The sequence below is a fragment of the Bubalus bubalis genome, chromosome 24, assembly GCF_019923935.1.
Source record: "Bubalus bubalis isolate 160015118507 breed Murrah chromosome 24, NDDB_SH_1, whole genome shotgun sequence".
Lineage (NCBI taxonomy): Eukaryota > Metazoa > Chordata > Mammalia > Artiodactyla > Bovidae > Bubalus > Bubalus bubalis.
This window is the reverse complement of record NC_059180.1, coordinates 24173584-24190572: the sequence shown is the minus strand read 5'-3', so window position 1 is coordinate 24190572 and position 16989 is coordinate 24173584. Positions and strand designations below refer to the sequence as shown.

The 16989-nt window shown below is 44.1% G+C and overlaps 2 protein-coding genes across 2 annotated transcripts in view; one reads left to right on the top strand and one right to left on the bottom strand.

The window, feature by feature from the left end:
- The window catches only part of PDILT (protein disulfide isomerase like, testis expressed), a 50524-nt gene extending 42616 nt beyond the window's left edge, over nt 1-7908 (bottom strand). The window contains exons 1-2 of the mRNA XM_006073918.4: nt 7701-7908; nt 1411-1619 (exon numbers count right to left, since the gene is read on the bottom strand). Of these exons, the coding sequence (XP_006073980.4) occupies nt 1411-1619; nt 7701-7789 (298 nt within the window). The 5' untranslated portion in view covers nt 7790-7908. The remainder of the gene's footprint in view (nt 1-1410; nt 1620-7700) is intronic.
- A 7620-nt stretch (nt 7909-15528) lies between these two features.
- Nucleotides 15529-16989, top strand: part of ACSM5 (acyl-CoA synthetase medium chain family member 5) — a 30061-nt gene continuing 28600 nt past the window's right edge. The window contains 1 exon segment of the mRNA XM_025274862.3: nt 15529-15715. The gene's annotated coding sequence lies outside the window, so the exon portion shown is untranslated.

Genomic DNA, 16989 nt, shown 5'->3' with positions numbered 1-16989 from the left:
AATGACCCAGTTAGATTTTGTCTCCTGGGAACTACCAAGGTTAAGGGCAGGGTTAAGGTTAAGCTTGTCGTATGTTGCTATGAAGTGGCTGCACAAGTCAGCTGAGGAAGCAATGGGATCCATGGTAACTGAGCTACTGACACTCTCAGTGTCACAAAATGCCTGCTGATGCAAAGACCGCCCGCTGAAGTGGCGCAACTCAGAGAGAATGTATCAAATGAGAAGAGACAAGAATTGAGGAAGGAGCTGGGAGGCCTGAATTTCAGGCAGAAGACACAGACTCAAATGCTAGAGGGGTGAGGCAGGGGTGTGACTATGTGGGGCCGGCTGACTAGGAATGTGGCAACTGACAAGTGTGCTGTTTCCTGATCACAAGGGGCAAATTGTCACTTAGCTCCAGCCAACTGTCACATTATAGGAACGTAAGCCAGGGCTTCCAGGTCTTTTGGTTTTTCAAGAGCAGATGTAAATTGAATTTCAATTATGAAATGTCCCCAAATAGGGAGACAAATAGTGGCAGTACACTGGGTGATTATGAGGAGTGCTGTGTGAGAACATTTAGCGGGGCTATAAGGACAGTTCCCGGCACACAGTAAGTGCCCGCTATGTGAAAGTTGTTATGAACATCCCGTCCATCCCGTCTCAAAGCATAGACATGGGGCTGTGTCGGTGTCTCAGGAAAAAGGAGTCCGTTTCCTCCATCAAAATGCCTGCTGATGCAAAATCTGAAGAATATAAATTCAGATGAAAAACCTGATGATCTAAAAATCTTCCTTGAGACAGTGCCCATAACTGTGTCCCAGCAACTTACAATATTATTTAGCAACTTAACAACTTATTTTGTCTTCACAATAATCCAGCATGGCACTTGTGTTTATATCCATTTTACAGAGGAGAAAACTAAGGTTCAGAATGGTAAAGACATTGGAAGGTAAATCCTGGCTTCTTGCCTTCAGTGGAACAGAGGAGCCAGATACAAATCAAGACCAAAGAGGTGACATAGTATCTTGCAAATGACTTAGTTTCCCTGGACCTCAGTACTCTCATCTGGGAATTAAGGATGATGCTATTTTTTTAATTATTATTGAAATGTGTTCTCATGTATTTATGCTAAGTTTCTTCCGTTGTGTCCGACTCTTTGCGGACCCCATGGACTGTAGCCTGCCAGGGTCCTCTGCCCATGGGATTTTTCAGGCAAGAATACTGGAGTGGGTTGCCATTTCCTTATCCAGGGGATCTTCCCAACGTGGGATCGAACTCACGTCTCTTACATCTCCTGTACAGTCAGGCAGGTTCTTTTCCACTAGTGCCACCTGTTTAACAATACTTAAAATTCCTCTGGCTGCCAGAAGAAAGGGGGCAGGTCTCAGCCCACCCATCACCCATTGCCCAGGAGTTAGGGACACTCACGGAAGAGCACCATCAGGAAGCGCGTCTCGTTCAGCATCTGAGTCAGGCCAGCAGGTGTTAGCACCATCAAGTTTTCCTCCACAAGGATACGCAAGGGCTGGGACATGTTGATGCTCTCCTTCTTGCCATTCATCTCTGGTGAGCCCTGGACAGTGCCGACACAAGAGGCTACCAGCAGCAGAGACATACAGAGCAGCTCCATAGCTGTCCTTCAAGGGCAGAAGAAAGAACAAGAACTCTTACCAACACGGGTGGTGGGGACCCACGTCATCGCTCCCTCCCCATCTCCTTTCCTAAAAGGTCAGTCCTGATGTGGAGAATATGGCCTCAGCACTCCCCACTGGCTTCTTAGCAGTGCCCAGAGCTCAACAAAGCAAGCTGGTAAAGGAGAGGCAAACTTTGCCAGTGAGGTTAACCTTGGGGCCCATTGAAACTGCATGGGATTAGCTCAGAGCAGCAGGGTCCCACTCGGAGCAACAGAAAGCCAAATCACAAACCAACACTCAAGCCCACTGGCTCCCCAGACACTAGGTAAGAATATTTTTAGATATGAAACTCAGTCCAGAATCCCAAGGCGAGCCTCTGGGTCTCAGAGATGACTAATCCAATCCCTATCACAGCCTCTGCTTCATGCTCCCCCAACTCCTGCTTGAATACCTCTTTTGATGGGAAGCTTATTGCTGGCAGTGTAACCCATTTGATTTTTGAGCAAATTTTCTCAAGTGTAAATGTTTCTTTCAAAAGTAATCACCATAATGCACTCATGTAAAAATTCCAAGCAACACAATAAAAAAATGTTAATTAGAAAACAAAAATTTCTCCCATTACCCCACCTCTGAGAAAGTGACTCAGTTTGGAATGAATCTTCACCAATGTTGAAAATGCCAGTATGAATGTGTATTTAACTGTATATATATAAACATATTAATAAATGGAATTAGGCAATACTGTTCATTGTCCAACTGTCTTACTCAGTGATGTAAAATATATTCCAGATACCTTTTTGATAAGAGTACATATTAGGTCTATAACATGATTTCCTTTCCTCTTTTTTTCCCCCTCATTTTTTTTTTCTTTTATAATTCTTATCTGTTCAGATGGTTTGGGTCAGCAGTTGTCTCTCCTTAAGTGCCACTCTCCCCAGTAATGTTTCCCTAATAATCTAGAGCATAGGATCACTGTCACAGATCTTTGCATGTTGTCCTCAAGCACAGAGCCATTTTCCTATGTAGCATACAGACTACTCAAGTGTTTTGAACATGGCAAATAGCTGGTCCAGATTAAATTTATAAGGACCTCAATTTCTTTGAGTGCTCTGTTCCTAGCATTTGGTATTTATGATAGGCAAATAAACATGAATGAATGAGTGGATATTTGATATGTACCTGGTAAATATGTTTGGCACACTATCTGAGGATTTTTTAAAAGTAGATCTTCTAATGTAATTTTTTGGTCTAATACCAAAATAATTGGTATTAGATAATTGGTCACAAGTGTTAAATTTTATAAATACCTATAACTAGCTAAAGCATCTGCCTACAATGCCTACCATGTGGGAGACCCGGGTTCAATCCCTGGATCGGGAAGATCTCCTGGAGAAGGAAATGGCAACCCACTCCAGTATTCTTGCCTGGAAAACCCCATGGATGGTGGAACCTGGTAGGCTACAGTCCATGGGGTCGTGAAGTGTCGGACATGACTGAGCGACTTCACTTTACTATAGCTAAACACACTTGTTAAATTATGTATCAAGTGTTAAATTTTATAAATACCTGTAGCTAAATATGCTTGTCATGTATGGCTGTTCTATGCATTCCATGCCATCATCTCTCCTATGACAATTCTGTAAGATAGTAATATTATAATCCCCATTTAGTGACTATAAAATGAGGCACATAGATTTGTGTTAAGTGATTTGTCCAAGGCCATACAGCTAACATGTGACAGAGACAGGATTTCAAACAAGGCAATCTAGCTACAGAATCCATGTCCTTAACCAGAATGATGTACTGTCTCTCTATGCCCCCTGTAAAACTGGTGCAGTGAACAGTGTCTTGAGACAGTAACTGAGGCTCCCTGACTCCAACCACCATCTCTGGTATCCACCATCTAATCATGCTGTGTCTCAGAAGGGGAGGACTGAGGCTGGCAACAGAACAGAATCAAAATTTTTGGTTTGGGGTTACAAAACAGGCCTTTAAAACTCAGGAGGGGCTTGCAAGTCAAGGTTCTAATTGTAAGAACTAAGCTTTTCAGGAAAATATAAAAGGGTTTTTGACTACTCAAAGGTTTCTGCTATAAACTCTAGGTAAGGAAGAAGACGTTGACAGAAGGAACATTTACCTTACCTTCCCCAAAGGAGATAAAAGTGTGCCTTCTTATCAGAAGGGCAGGGAGGAATGGCAAGAGCTTTGATGCTTCTAGGGTCCTGAGAAAGGGTTCTGACCCTCTGTCCCTTCTCTTTTTGCTCACCACTGCAGTCCCCATCCCCAGTCACACTCTGGTCACAGTAATAAGTGAATCACCATGTATTAAGCTAGCATTTGAGCTTTACACGCATCATCTCATTAACCCTCACAGCATGTCTGTGAGGTAGGTACAATTATGAAGCCCAACTTACAAAAGCAGAGACCCACCCTAGAAGAAGGAGCAAGACTTAAGCTCAGGTATATCTAAGCCTAATGCATATGGGGCTAAACCAGGACTCGCAATCTACAGCCCTCTGCCTTTCTTGTAAATACCATGTTAGAGGATTCACAGCTATACCCATCCCATCACAATTGCCTACGGTTGCCTTTACTACCGGAGAAGGTGATGGCACCCCACTCCAGTACTCTTGCCTGGAAAATCCCATGGACGGAGGAGCCTGGTAGGCTGCAGTCCATGGGGTCGCGAAGAGTCGGACACGACTGAGCGGCTTCACTTTCACTTTTCACTTTCATGCATTGGAGAAGGAAATGGCAACCCACTCCAGGGTTCTTGCCTGGAGAATCCCAGGGACGGGGGAGCCTGGTGGGCTGCCATCTATGGGGTCCACACAGAGTCAGACACGACAGAAGTGACTTAGCAGCAGCAGCCATTACCACAACTACTAAATTAAGTAGTTGTAATAGAGACCCTATGTGGCCAGCAAAGCCAAAAATATTTATTATCTGGCCCTCTTCAGGAAAAGTTTGCTAACCTCGGGTCTAAATCACCATACCACACTGCCCTCATGTTCATACCTCAGATTTTGTACTTGGGAAGTGGTCACAGATTCTCAGATTTGCAAAGCAAATCAGAGCACAGTACCTCCCTCTGCAGAATGGGTGAGTGGCCTTTCATCCCAGAGTAGTTGTGAAGATTCATAAAGAACTTGTGCTTGATTAGCACAATGCAGGAGATCGGTTTCTATCCCTGGGTTGAGAACATACCTTGGAGGAGGAAATGGCACCGCCACTCCAGTATTCTTGCCTGGAGAATCCCATGGACGGAGGAACCTGGCAGGCTACAGTCCACAGGCTGGCAACAAGTTGGACATGACTGAACGACTAACATGAACTAAGAACCTGGATTCACATTAAAATTCTCTAGGGAGTTTTTAAGGTGATACTGATGCTCCTCTGACCCTTTATTAATTCAAAATTGCTCAAGATGGGGTCCAGATATATGTATGTTTTAAAAGCTCTCCAGGTGATTATTTTAACCTTCTATTTAGAAAATTTTGAACATAAAAACAGAATGGTATGGTACAACATACCCCCAAGGCAACTCACCACTCAACCTCAGTTGTCACTCCCAATCATATCTTTTATACTCCTGTCAACTCCCCACCCTGGATTATTTTGAAGCCAGTCCCATGCATCATATTATTTCATCCATAGATATTTCATCGTGAATCTCTAAAAGATGAAAATCTGATAATAAAACATAGCTACAACACCATTATCACACAGCAAAATTCACTCTAATCCCTCATATCATCAAATACCTAGACAATAAACTACTCTGATTATTTCATAAGTTTTAGGTTTGTTTGAGTCAGAATCTAACTGAGATTCGTGTATTGTCATAGGATACACGTGTTGGATCTCTTAAGCCTTCCAGGTGATTCATCCTGCAGCCTATAGGTTGAGAACTACATGGTCAAATAAAATCAATAAAGGAGAGTTGAGATAAGGATGAAGGCAGAGTGGAGAGCCTGGTTTTCTGGAAAGCTGTGATGTATATTATTCAAATCTACATTTCAACCAAAGGGCTCATTACTACCACCCAGCCTGAAGGGTGCTTAATGATTCCCAGAATCCCAGGACCCACAGATAACAAGCCACTTGTTAGTCCTGGGGAAGTCTGGTACAGGATGATGACTATTAGATGGAGCTTTTGTTTTCAGTATTAATTCACTTTTGTCGACTTGGGAAAAAACACACAACGTAAGAGCTGTGAGTTGAACTTAGTATCTTGTTGAAGACTATAGCCTGGGGAGACAGCCTCTCAGATGGCTCTGAGAAACTGCTCAAAAGATGTTAAGGGAGGAGGTCAGTGTATATATAATTCTGGTGAAGGAGTATATGTAATCAAACACGCATCTCAGTAGAAGGTTGCTATTGATCACAAGGAACCAATGTTCTAGTTATTGGTTTTAGTGCTTTTCTAAACATGAGAAAATGCAAGAAACTGGGTTCATAAAAATTTCTCCTAAAAATATCTAACTATTTTGAAGACCTATTCTGCCAGTTTTCCCAGAGCACAGAGTACTTCATTCTTCATCTTTGCCCTGAACTCCTTTCAGGATGTATTGAAGGTCAGGGACTGCAATGACTAATGACTTAATTCTTATAGAACCAGGTGGTGAGCTCTATTCTTTCATTAGCACCTGTTTGCTTGTTTGTTCATTGATTAATTTACTTGCAAGAGAAACTCTCATCTAAATTTCTTTGTCTAGATGGAGACATTAAAGTGCCAGAGAGTTAACTTTTATTTTACAGACAATCACCAGAATAATCCCTTATCTATTATGCAAACATAAGACAGTGAGAGCCACCCAGAGCCTTTCTGTGACTGACCATTGGTGACCACTTTCAAACCCCTTGGCACCCAAAATCTCTTGTTTGGCAGGGGTGGGAGGGATTTGCCAAAGTACCAATGGGTCTTTTGGAAAGAAATCTCAAGATCTGAGGTTGCTAGGCTCTCTCTGAGAGATCCGGATGGCTCTTATCAGAGGGAAGGGAAGCCTGGGCCAGTGGTCTCACCTCACTCACTTGGGAGAACTGTGCCGTGATAGGAAATGTTTATTAATAAGAATAAGAATAGCTGCCACGGAGGGGCTTCCTGCCCGCCGGCCAGTGCGCTGAGCACGGTGTGTGCATTGTCTCCACCAGCATTCCCAGAGAGGCCCCTCGTCCCCGTACTGTCGGCCCTCGTCCAGTTGGAGCAGTGGCCTCCTTCCTGTCTGATCCCTCCCCTTATTCTCTTTACTTCCCCTCAGTTATCAATTTTCTTTCTAAACATAATGTAGATTACATTGCTCTCTTACTAAAAGGTCCATGGCTTGCTGTCCGGACAATCCCACCACACGTCTGTCCTCTCAGGCCCCTCAGGCCAACTCCGGCCTCCATAGCTCTTTTCCCCTCTGACACCAGCCCTCCATTCTCCACCCCCATTCACAGGGCACCAGCCACATTGCTTTCCTTTCCTCTCCTCAAACACACCCTGCTTCTGGGCCTTTGCCTTGGCCTGGAATCCCTCATCCTGCTCTTCATTCAGCCTTTTCTGAGGGTCTGGGTGCAAACACCAGCAACTCAGAAGGGTCTCCGCAGGCCACTCTGTCTCCCCAAACCCCAACTTTGAGCACTCTTGGTCACATCACAACAGTTTGCTTCAAATTTTGTGTTTTTACTTCCCACAGCATCTTGTTTATATTTCTAACTTTTTAATGTAAGTGCCCTTGTTCATGGCTGTGGCTGTTTCCCCTCCTCCTGGAATGGTATTTGGCCAAGATTTGGAGCTCAAGGGATTTGAATTAATGAATGAATAAATATGCTAATTTAATTCTCACGCAAACTCCACAAGTCTGTTTCAGTAGTTCTCAGCCAAATACTGATGCTTGAACTCAAATGCACTGGATTCAATTCCATTGATCTGGGGTGGGGTGAGTCTGGGTATCTTTTCTTTTTAAGCCCTCTTGGTCATCTTAATGTATAACCATTTATGCTGAAATTCACACTTAAATTCGTAACCACCTTGGCAGAAGGAAGGCTGTCAAGGCAGGGCCCTTTAGTCAGAATTGCTGTTTTCACTCAAGTTCATACCTGCAAGAAGCCTGGTTTCTCTCAGGCCTACTGGGGCTGAGCCAGGGCTGGGACAACGAACTCTTCTGGCCCTTGAGGAGGGCAGTCATGTGCTGAAGAGTAAGTTCCTGACTTCTCTTTGTGACCAGAGAAGGACCCAAAAGCAGCTGAGTGTCCTAAAGAAATCCAGAGGCAGAAATGGAGGCCCTTCCTGGACACACTGAGGCTGCAGTAGCCGTAGCCACAGTATTCTGAGTTCTGGAGTTCTGGAGGACCAGGGGTGGCCCGGGAGAAAAATAGGCCATTGTTGAGTAAGAGGGGGGGCCTCCTCTGCCCATGCTGAGTTGGGGGAGGGGGACTGAAGGTCACAAGAAGGGCCAGAAACAAAACACACTACAGGGTACTGGGTGTCCCCATCAAAGGCACCTATAGATTGGAATTTGGATCCCAGCTCTGTTTCTAAGCATCTGTGTGATCTCAGGAACGTCACTTAGGCTTTCTGAGGCTCAGTTTCCTCACCAGTAAAATTGAAACCATTTACCTTAGATTGGGACTTGAACTCACATGACCAGCACTTGAACCCAGCCAAAACCCATAGTAATGAAACTGAGGTTCTTGATGTCTCATCACAGAAATAATTCAGTGAGAGACAAAGTGATAGTTAAGAAGTGGCTTTATTCAGACAGAAACATACTCCATAGACAAAGTGTGGGGCCATTGCAGAGAATGAAAACAGGGGCCCCCAAATGTGGTGCGGTTAGCTTTTATGGGCTGGGCAATTTCATAGGCTAATGAGTGGGAGGATTATTCTAACTACTTTGGGGAGGGGGTGGAGATTTCCAGGAGTTGGGCCACTGACCACTTTTTGGTTTTGATGGTGGCTTAGAACTGTCATGGAGAGGCAATGGCACCCCACTCCAGTACTCTTGCCTGGAAAATCCCATGGATGGAGGAGCCTGGTAGGCTGCAGTCCATGGGGTTACTAAGAGTTGGATACAGCTAAGCGACTTCACTTTCACTTTTCACTTTCCTGCATTGGAGAAGGAAATGGCAACCCACTCCAGGGTTCTTGCCTGGAGAATCCCAGGGACGGGGGAGCCTGGTGGGCTGCCGTCTATGGGGTCACACAGAGTCAGACACAACTGAAGTGACTTAGCAGTAGAACTGTCATGGCACCTCTGGGTGTGTCATTTAGCTTGCTGATTGAGAATCAAAGTCTAGTCGAAGTTGACTTGTCTGCCATCTGGGGCCCATTGGATTCTAACTGGTTTATGTTATATCCATGGGCTATGTCATTCTTTCAAAAGTTGTGCCCTGCCCCCTTTCTTCTCATTTCAAAATGACATACAACACCTAGAAGGGTTGTAAGTGTTAGATGAGATGATACCTACAGGTAGTACCTGGAAGGCAGGAAACCCTGCCCTGGTAATCATGTACATGTGTATCAAGTCATCACATTGTATGCCTAAGTATATACAACTTCATTTGTCAGTCATACTGAAAGCTCCAGGCTGGAGCTTTACAATCAGTCAGCCTCCTGAGATAAGAGACAGGTGGGGTCCAGCTGAGGCATTCACAACCAGCCCCCTGTTGACTGGTAAATAGCCAGTCTTAGTCTCTTGTAACAAGAGACTTCCCTGTAGCTCAAATGGTAAAGAATCTGCCTGCAATGAAGGAGACCAGGGTTTCATATCTGGGTCGGGAAGATCCTCTGGTGAAGGGATTGGCAATCCACTCCAGTACTCTTGCCTGGAGAATCCCATAGACAGAGGAATCTGGTGGGTTACAGTCCATGGGGTTGCAAAAAGTCAGACACAACTGAGCAACTAACACACAGGGAGCTAACATCCAACATGCCTTGTAGAGCTATATTAAAAAAGCAGAGATATTATTTGCCAACAAAGTTCCATCTAGTCAAAGCTATGGTTTTTCCAGTGTATGGATATGAGAGTTGGACCATAAAGAAAGCTGAGCACTGAAGAATTGATGCTTTTGAACTGTGGTGTTGGAGAAGACTCTTGAGAGTCCCTTGGACTCAAGAAGATCCAACCAGTCCATCCTAAAGGAAATCAGTCCTGAATATTCATCGAAAGGGCTGATGCTGAAGCTGAAACTCCAATACTTTGGCCATCTGTTGCAAAGAACTGACTCATTGGAATCGACCCCAATGCTGGGAAAGATTGAAGGCAGGAGAAGGGGACGACAGAGGATGAGATGGTTGGAAGGCATCACGGACTCAATGGACATGAGTTTGAGCAAGCTCCAGGAGTTGATGATGGACAGGGAAGCCTGGAGTGCTACAGTCCATGGGGTCACAAAGAGTCAGATATGACTAAGTGACTGAACTGAACTGGAGTCTCTTCCAAACACCTCAAGGGAATAATCATGGCAAAGACAAAGAGAAGGAAAAAACCATGTCTTGTCTGAGTAAAAAATAAGGGAGACCACCATTTTTTGGATTATCAAAAAAGCAAGAGAGTTTCAGAAAAACTTCTATTTCTGCTTTATTGACTACCACAAAGCCTTTGACTTTGTGGATCACCACAGACTGTGGAAAATTCTTAAAGAGATGGGAATACCAGACCACCTGACCTGAGAAATCTGTATGCAGGTCAGGAAGCAATAGAATTGGACATGGAAAAACAGACTGGTTCCAAATAGGAAAGGAGTACATCAAGGCTTACATTGTCACCCTGCTTATTTAACTGATATGCAGAGTACCTCATGAGAAACGCTGGGCTGGTTGAAGCACAAGCTGGAATTGAGATTGCTGGGAGAAACCTCAGATATGCAGATGATACCACCCTTATGGCAGAAAGTGAAGAAGAACTAAAGAGCCTCTTGAAGAAAGTGAAAGAGGAGAGTGAAAAAGTTGGCTTAAAGCTCAACATTCAGAAAATGATGATCATGGCATCTGGTCCCATGACTTCATGGGAAATAGATGGGGAAACAGTGGAAACAGTGTCAGACTTTATTTTTTTGGGCTCCAAAATCACTGCAGATGGTGACTGCAGCCATGAAATTAAAAGATGCTTACTCCTTAGAAGAAAAGTTATGACCAACCTAGACAGCATATTCAAAAGCAGAGACATTACTTTGCCAACAAGGTCCGTCTAGTCAAGGCTATGGTTTTTCCAGTGGTCATGTATGGATGTGAGAGTTGGACTATAAAGAAAGCTGAGCGCTGAGGAATTGATGCTTTTGAACTGTGGTGTTGGAGAAGACTCTTGAGAGTCCTTGGACTGCAAAGAGATCAAACCAGTCAATCCGAAAAAAAATCAGTCCTGAATATTCATTGGAAGGACTGATGCTGAAGCTGAAACTCCAATACTTTGGCCACCTGATGCGAAGAGCTGACTCATTTGAAAAGATCCTGATGCTGGGAAGGATTGAAGGAGGGAGGAGAAGGGGACAACAGAGGATGACATGGTTGGATGTCATCACCGACTCAATGGACATGAGTTTGAGTAAACTCTGGGAGTCGGTGATGGACAGGGAGGCCTGGCATGCTACAGTCCATGGGGTCGCGAAGAGTTGAACACAACTGAGCAACTGTACTGAACTGAACCGATACACATACAGAAAGGCTCCTTGGAGTCAAAAGTTAGAGGGTAATTCCAGGCCATAATAGGTCTTGCTCCTCCCAGAAGACTTCACTCTGATATTCAAATGGTGTGCATGAGATTAGCCACACCTTAATGGCTAAAGTGTACATGTGCACCCCAGGGGAGTGTCCTGAGACAAATTAACCAGTGTGGAACAAAGCAAGGTGATTGACCTGAGGGAAGACAGACCTGGAGAAATGCCCCTTATAAAGGATTTAAACTTCCCAGAGGCTTGACTGTCTCTCTGAGCTCGCCCATGAGCCTTTCCGCAGGTACTTTTCCTTTCAATAAGCTTTTTACTTTACTCTTTACCTTCTGCCTCCTCACCTGAATTCGTTCTTGACTAGGCAGGCCCCTGTGGTTCAGTGGTTAGGACTCCAGTCTGGGAAACTAAGACCCTGTTTCCAGCTACCACTTGCTGCTGCATGTGTCCAGAATCAATACCTCCGTGAAGTTGAAGAAAAATAAAAATAAAAACATATTTTAACATATATCGACTGTTCAGTTCAGTTCAGTCGCTCAATCGTGTCCAACTCTTTGCGACCCCATGAATCATAGCATACCAGACCTCCCTGTCCATCACCAACTCCTGGACTTCACTCAGACTCACGTCCATTGAGTCAGTGATGCCATCCAGCCATCTCATCCTCTGTTGTCCCCTTCTCCTCCTGCCCCCAATCCCTCCCAGCATCAGAGTCTTTTCCAATGAGTCAACTCTTTGCATGAGGTGGCCAAACTACTAGAGTTTCAGCTTTAGCATCATTCCTTCCAAAGAAATCCCAGGGCTGATCTCCTTCAGAATGGACTGGTTGGATCTCCTTGCAGTCCAAGGGACTCTTAAGAGTCTTCTCCAACACCACAGTTCAAAAGCATAAATTCTTCAGTGCTCAGCTTTCTTCACAGTCCAACTCTCACATCCATACATGACCACTGGAAAAACCATAGCCTTGACTAGACGGACTTTTGTTGGCAAAGTAATGTCTCTGCTTTTGAATATGCTATCTAGGTTGGTCATAACTTTCCTTCCAAGGAGTAAGTGTCTTTTAATTTCATGGCTGCAGTCACCATCTGCAGCGATTTTGGAGCCCCAAAAAATAAAGTCTGACACTGTTTCCACTGTTTCCCCATCTATTTCCCATGAAGTCATGGGACCAGATGCCATGATCTTTGTTTTCTGAATGTTGAGCTTTAAGCCAACTTTTTCACTCTCCTCTTTCACTTTCATCAAGAGGCTTTTGAGTTCCTCTTCACTTTCTGCCATAAGGGTGGTGTCATCTGCATATCTGAGGTTATTGATATTTCTCCCAGCAATCTTGATTCCAGCTTGTGCTTCTTCCAGTCCAGCGTTTCTCATGATGTACTCTGCATATAAGTTAAATAAGCAGGGTGACAATATACAACCTTGACGTACTCCTTTTCCTATTTGGAACCAGTCTGTTGTTCCATGTCCAGTTCTAACTGTTGCTTCCTGACCTGCATACAAATTTCTCAAGAGACAGATCAGGTGGTCTGGTATTCCCATCTCTTTCAGAATTTTCCACAGTTTATTGTGATCCACACAGTCAAAGGCTTTGGCATAGTCAATAAAGCAGAAATAGATGTTTTTCTGGAACTCTTGCTTTTTTGATGATCCAGCAGATGTTGGCAATTTGGTCTCTTGTTCCTCTGCCTTCTCTAAAACCAGCTTGAACATCAGGAAGTTCATGGTTCACGTATTGCTGAAGCCTGGCTTGGAGAATTTTGAGCATTACTTTACTAGCGTGTGAGATGAGTGCAATTGTGTGGTAGTTTGAGCATTCTTTGGCATTGCCTTTCTTTGGGATTGGAATGAAAACTGACCTTTTCCAGTCCTGTGGCCACTGCTGAGTTTTCCAAATTTGCTGGCATATTGAGTGCAGCACTTTCACAGCATCATCTTTCAGGATTTGAAATAGCTCAACTGGAATTCCATCACCTCCACCAGCTTTGTTCCTTGTAATGTTTTCTAAGGCCCACTTGACTTCACATTCCAGGATATCTGGCTCTAGGTGAATGATCACACCATCGTGATTATCTGGATCTTGAAGACCTTTTTTGTACAGTTCTTCTGTGTATTCTTGCCACCTCTTCTTAATATCTTCTGCTTCTGTTAGGTCCCTACCATTTCTGTCCTTTATCGAGCCCATCTTTGTATGAAATGTTCCCTTGGTATCTCTAATTTTCTTGAAGAGATCTCTAGTCTTTCCCATTCTGTTGTTTTCCTCTATTTCTTTGCAGTGATCACTGAAGAAGGCTTTCTTATCTCTTCTTGCTATTCTTTGGAACTCTGCATTCAGATGCTTATATCTTTCCTTTTCTCCTTTGCTTTTCCCTTCTCTTCTTTTCACAACTATTTATAAGGCCTCCCCAGACAGCCATTTTGCTTTTTTGCATTTCTTTTCCATGGGGATGGTCTTGATCCCTGTCTCCTCTACAATGCCACAAACCTCATTCCATAGTTCTTCAGGCACTCTATCAGATCTAGTCCCTTAAATCTATTTCTCACTTCCACAGTATATCATAAGGGATTTGATTTAGGTCATACCTGAATAGTCTAGTGGTTTTCCCTACTTTCTTCAATTTCAGTCTGAATTTGGTAATAAGGAGTTCATGGTCTGAGCCACAGTCAGCTCCTGGTCTTGTTTTTGCTGACTGTATAGAGCTTCTCCATCTTTGGCTGCAAAGAATGTAATCAATCTGATTTCGGTGTTGACCATCTGGTGATGTCCATGTGTAGAGTCTTCTCTTGTGTTGTTGGAAGAGGGTGTTTGCTATGACCAGTGCGTTTTCTTGGCAAAACTCTATTAGTCTTTGCCCTGCTTCATTCTGTATTCCAAGACCAAATTTGCCTGTTAGTCCAGGTGTTTCTTGACTTCCTACTTTTGCATTCCAGTCCCCTATAATGAAACAGACATTTTTTTGGGTGTTAGTTCTAAAAGGTCTGGTAGGTCTTCATAGAACCATTCAACTTCAACTTCTTCAGCATTACTGGTTGGGGCATAGACTTGGATTAAAGTGATAAATCCTGTGGAGGAAGATTGAGCAGAGAACAGTGGATAGGAAGCATCAGATAGGAGAGGATTCCACTTTTGATGAGGGAGTGGGTTGAAGGCTCCATGAGCTGAGCCATGTGGATGGAGCTTCCTGGCAGAGGATCTGAAGGAAGACCTGAAGCAGCACTGGCCAGAGCCAGCCTGAGGGCTTGTTAATATTTAGAAATTTTGCAATTCTTGTAGGTTGGAACCTGTGGGAATTGAAACTGGCCATGGTGGGAATTTTAACCACAGGTACTGACAAACACTGTAAGTCACTTGTGCGGTTTTTGTTCTCAGAGAACCAGTTTACCAGCAGCCCCACCCCAAGCCAGAACTTCAGTCCCACAAGGAGACCACTGTGGCTGCCGTCCAATAAGCCCGGTGAGAACTGTTTCTGAGACTTTGCTTTTGACTCTAGGTGACACAAGGCAACAGAGGAGGCTTAGTTATTTTTAGTAGCTTTATTTAGGTATAATTCACATACCAAAAAATTCACTCATTTCAAGTGTGCAATTATTTGTATTTCTGTTAATTTCTTTTGGTAAGTTTATAGAGTCCATGGGGTTGCGGAGTCCATGGGGTCACAAAGAGTCGGACACGACTGAGCGACAACTGAATTGAACTGAAATTTGTAGAGATGTGCAGTCATTGGCCATGATCCAAGTTTAGAACCTTTCCAACAAAGAGATCCTTTGTGTCCAGTTCCTCTAGGCTATTGCCAAGCTACTTCTTGTCTACTTCCTGTCTCTGGAGGGTTTTGCACAGAAAAGGGACATGATTTGATTTATATTATTGTCACTATTATCTCCTTTCTTCCAGAATATAATAAAGTTCCTATTCTCTTTCTGGATTAGATGGTGACCTGAATTTTCAGGGAAAATATCCCCTAGTTCCAGGACCCTCCAGGCACTGGGGTTGGAATTGCATCTTCCAGCTGTGAAAAAAGGTTGCAGGGCCACTCTCGCTGGCTCAAGTGTGCTGACCAGCTGACGCCATGCGTCCTCTGCTGGCTTCAGGCTCTGCCCTCTCTTGGCTGCATTTGGAGCCAAAGTTCCCACGGGAGGCTGAGTTAGCAGATTGCCTTTACCAGCGTTCCTGGGAGCCTGAATGTTTACAGGCACAAAGGCCTGCATTCTGCTAAAGTAAAACCTGGAAGTCTTCGCATTTCCTGGGTTCAGGAACAAGGTACAGTGAAGAGAAGTGCTTGGCAGGAGGTGTCAGCTGCCCCAGGCCTTTACTGATTAATCCTAAAGCGGGCAGGGCCGAAATGGGGCTTTGTACACTTAGGAAGGAAGCCTGAGATTCTATCTGCTATCAAGGGACCCCAGGAATCCAGGAGAGAAAGGCAGAGGAAAGGGCTTGGGGCAGTTCTGGAGAGGTAAGGAGTAAGGGAGGGAGGTGAGGGAAAGGGAGTCCTGAAGCTGCAGCCACCACCCCCAGCCCGGCCCCCAAGGGGGCTGGTGGCCACACAGGGGCTGAGGTCTAGCTTTCTGGGAGGTGAGACTTGGAAGTCACTTTTCCTCTCCATGCCTCACTTTCTTTATCTGTAAAATAGAGAACATAACACATTACACAGTTACAAGGATTTAAGGAAGTAACATTTATAAAGCACTTTTCAAATGCTCAAGAAAATGACAGTTATTATCACTTTTCTTGTTATCCTGGCACATTATTATTGTTGTCTTAGTCATTTGGGCTGCTATACAAAAATACCACATACTACATGGTTTAAACAACATTTGTTTGTCATAGTTCTAGAGGCTGGATAGTGCAAGATCAAGGCACCATGGGCAGATTGGTATCTGGTGAGGGCCTATTTCCTGATTCATAGTTCTAGCCTCAGCAAGCAGAAGGAAGGAGGGAGTTCTCTGGGATCTCTTTTATAAGGGCTCCACCCTCATGACCTAATCACCAATCAGCAGCCTCACCTCCTCACACCATTACATTCGAGGTTAGGATTAAATTACATATTGGGGGAACACAAACATTTAATCTATGGCAGTTATTATTACTGCATTCTATTATTATTACTACTAAGAGGAACTTGGCAGAAAGGAAATGAATCTGGGGATATAGTCCTGTGCCCACTGCTTCACTTCTTAAACTTTAATGTGCTCAGCTGGCCTGGGGTTCATGCTGAAGTGCAGATTCTAACTCCACAGGTCTTGGGTGAGGTCTAAGGTTCTGCCTTTGTAACCTATTCCCAAGTAATGCTGATGTCACTGGTCCATAGCCCACACTCTGAATATCCAGATACTAAAACTATTCTGGTCCAATACAGTAGAGACTAGCCACGTGTAGCTTTTGCAGCATTTGAATGTGGCTGGTCTAAACCAAAGTATACCTGTAAATGGAAAATGCACATTGGATTTCAAAGACTTAAGAACAACAGAACATAAAATATCTCTAATAATGTCTTCTGATATTGATTACATGTTTGAAATTAGTGTCAACTGAAAAATTAGTCACAATCTGAAAGTAGAGAATTATTTTATTTGGTGGGAATGTTAAGGACTCCCAGCCTAGGAGGCAGCATCTCAGGAGCCCTGAGAAAATTGCTCTGAGGAGGCAGGAAAGGGAGTCAGGCTATATACAAGTTTGGAACAAAGCGGGGAGGCAGTCTGAACATCAAAGATAAGCATGGAAAAGCAG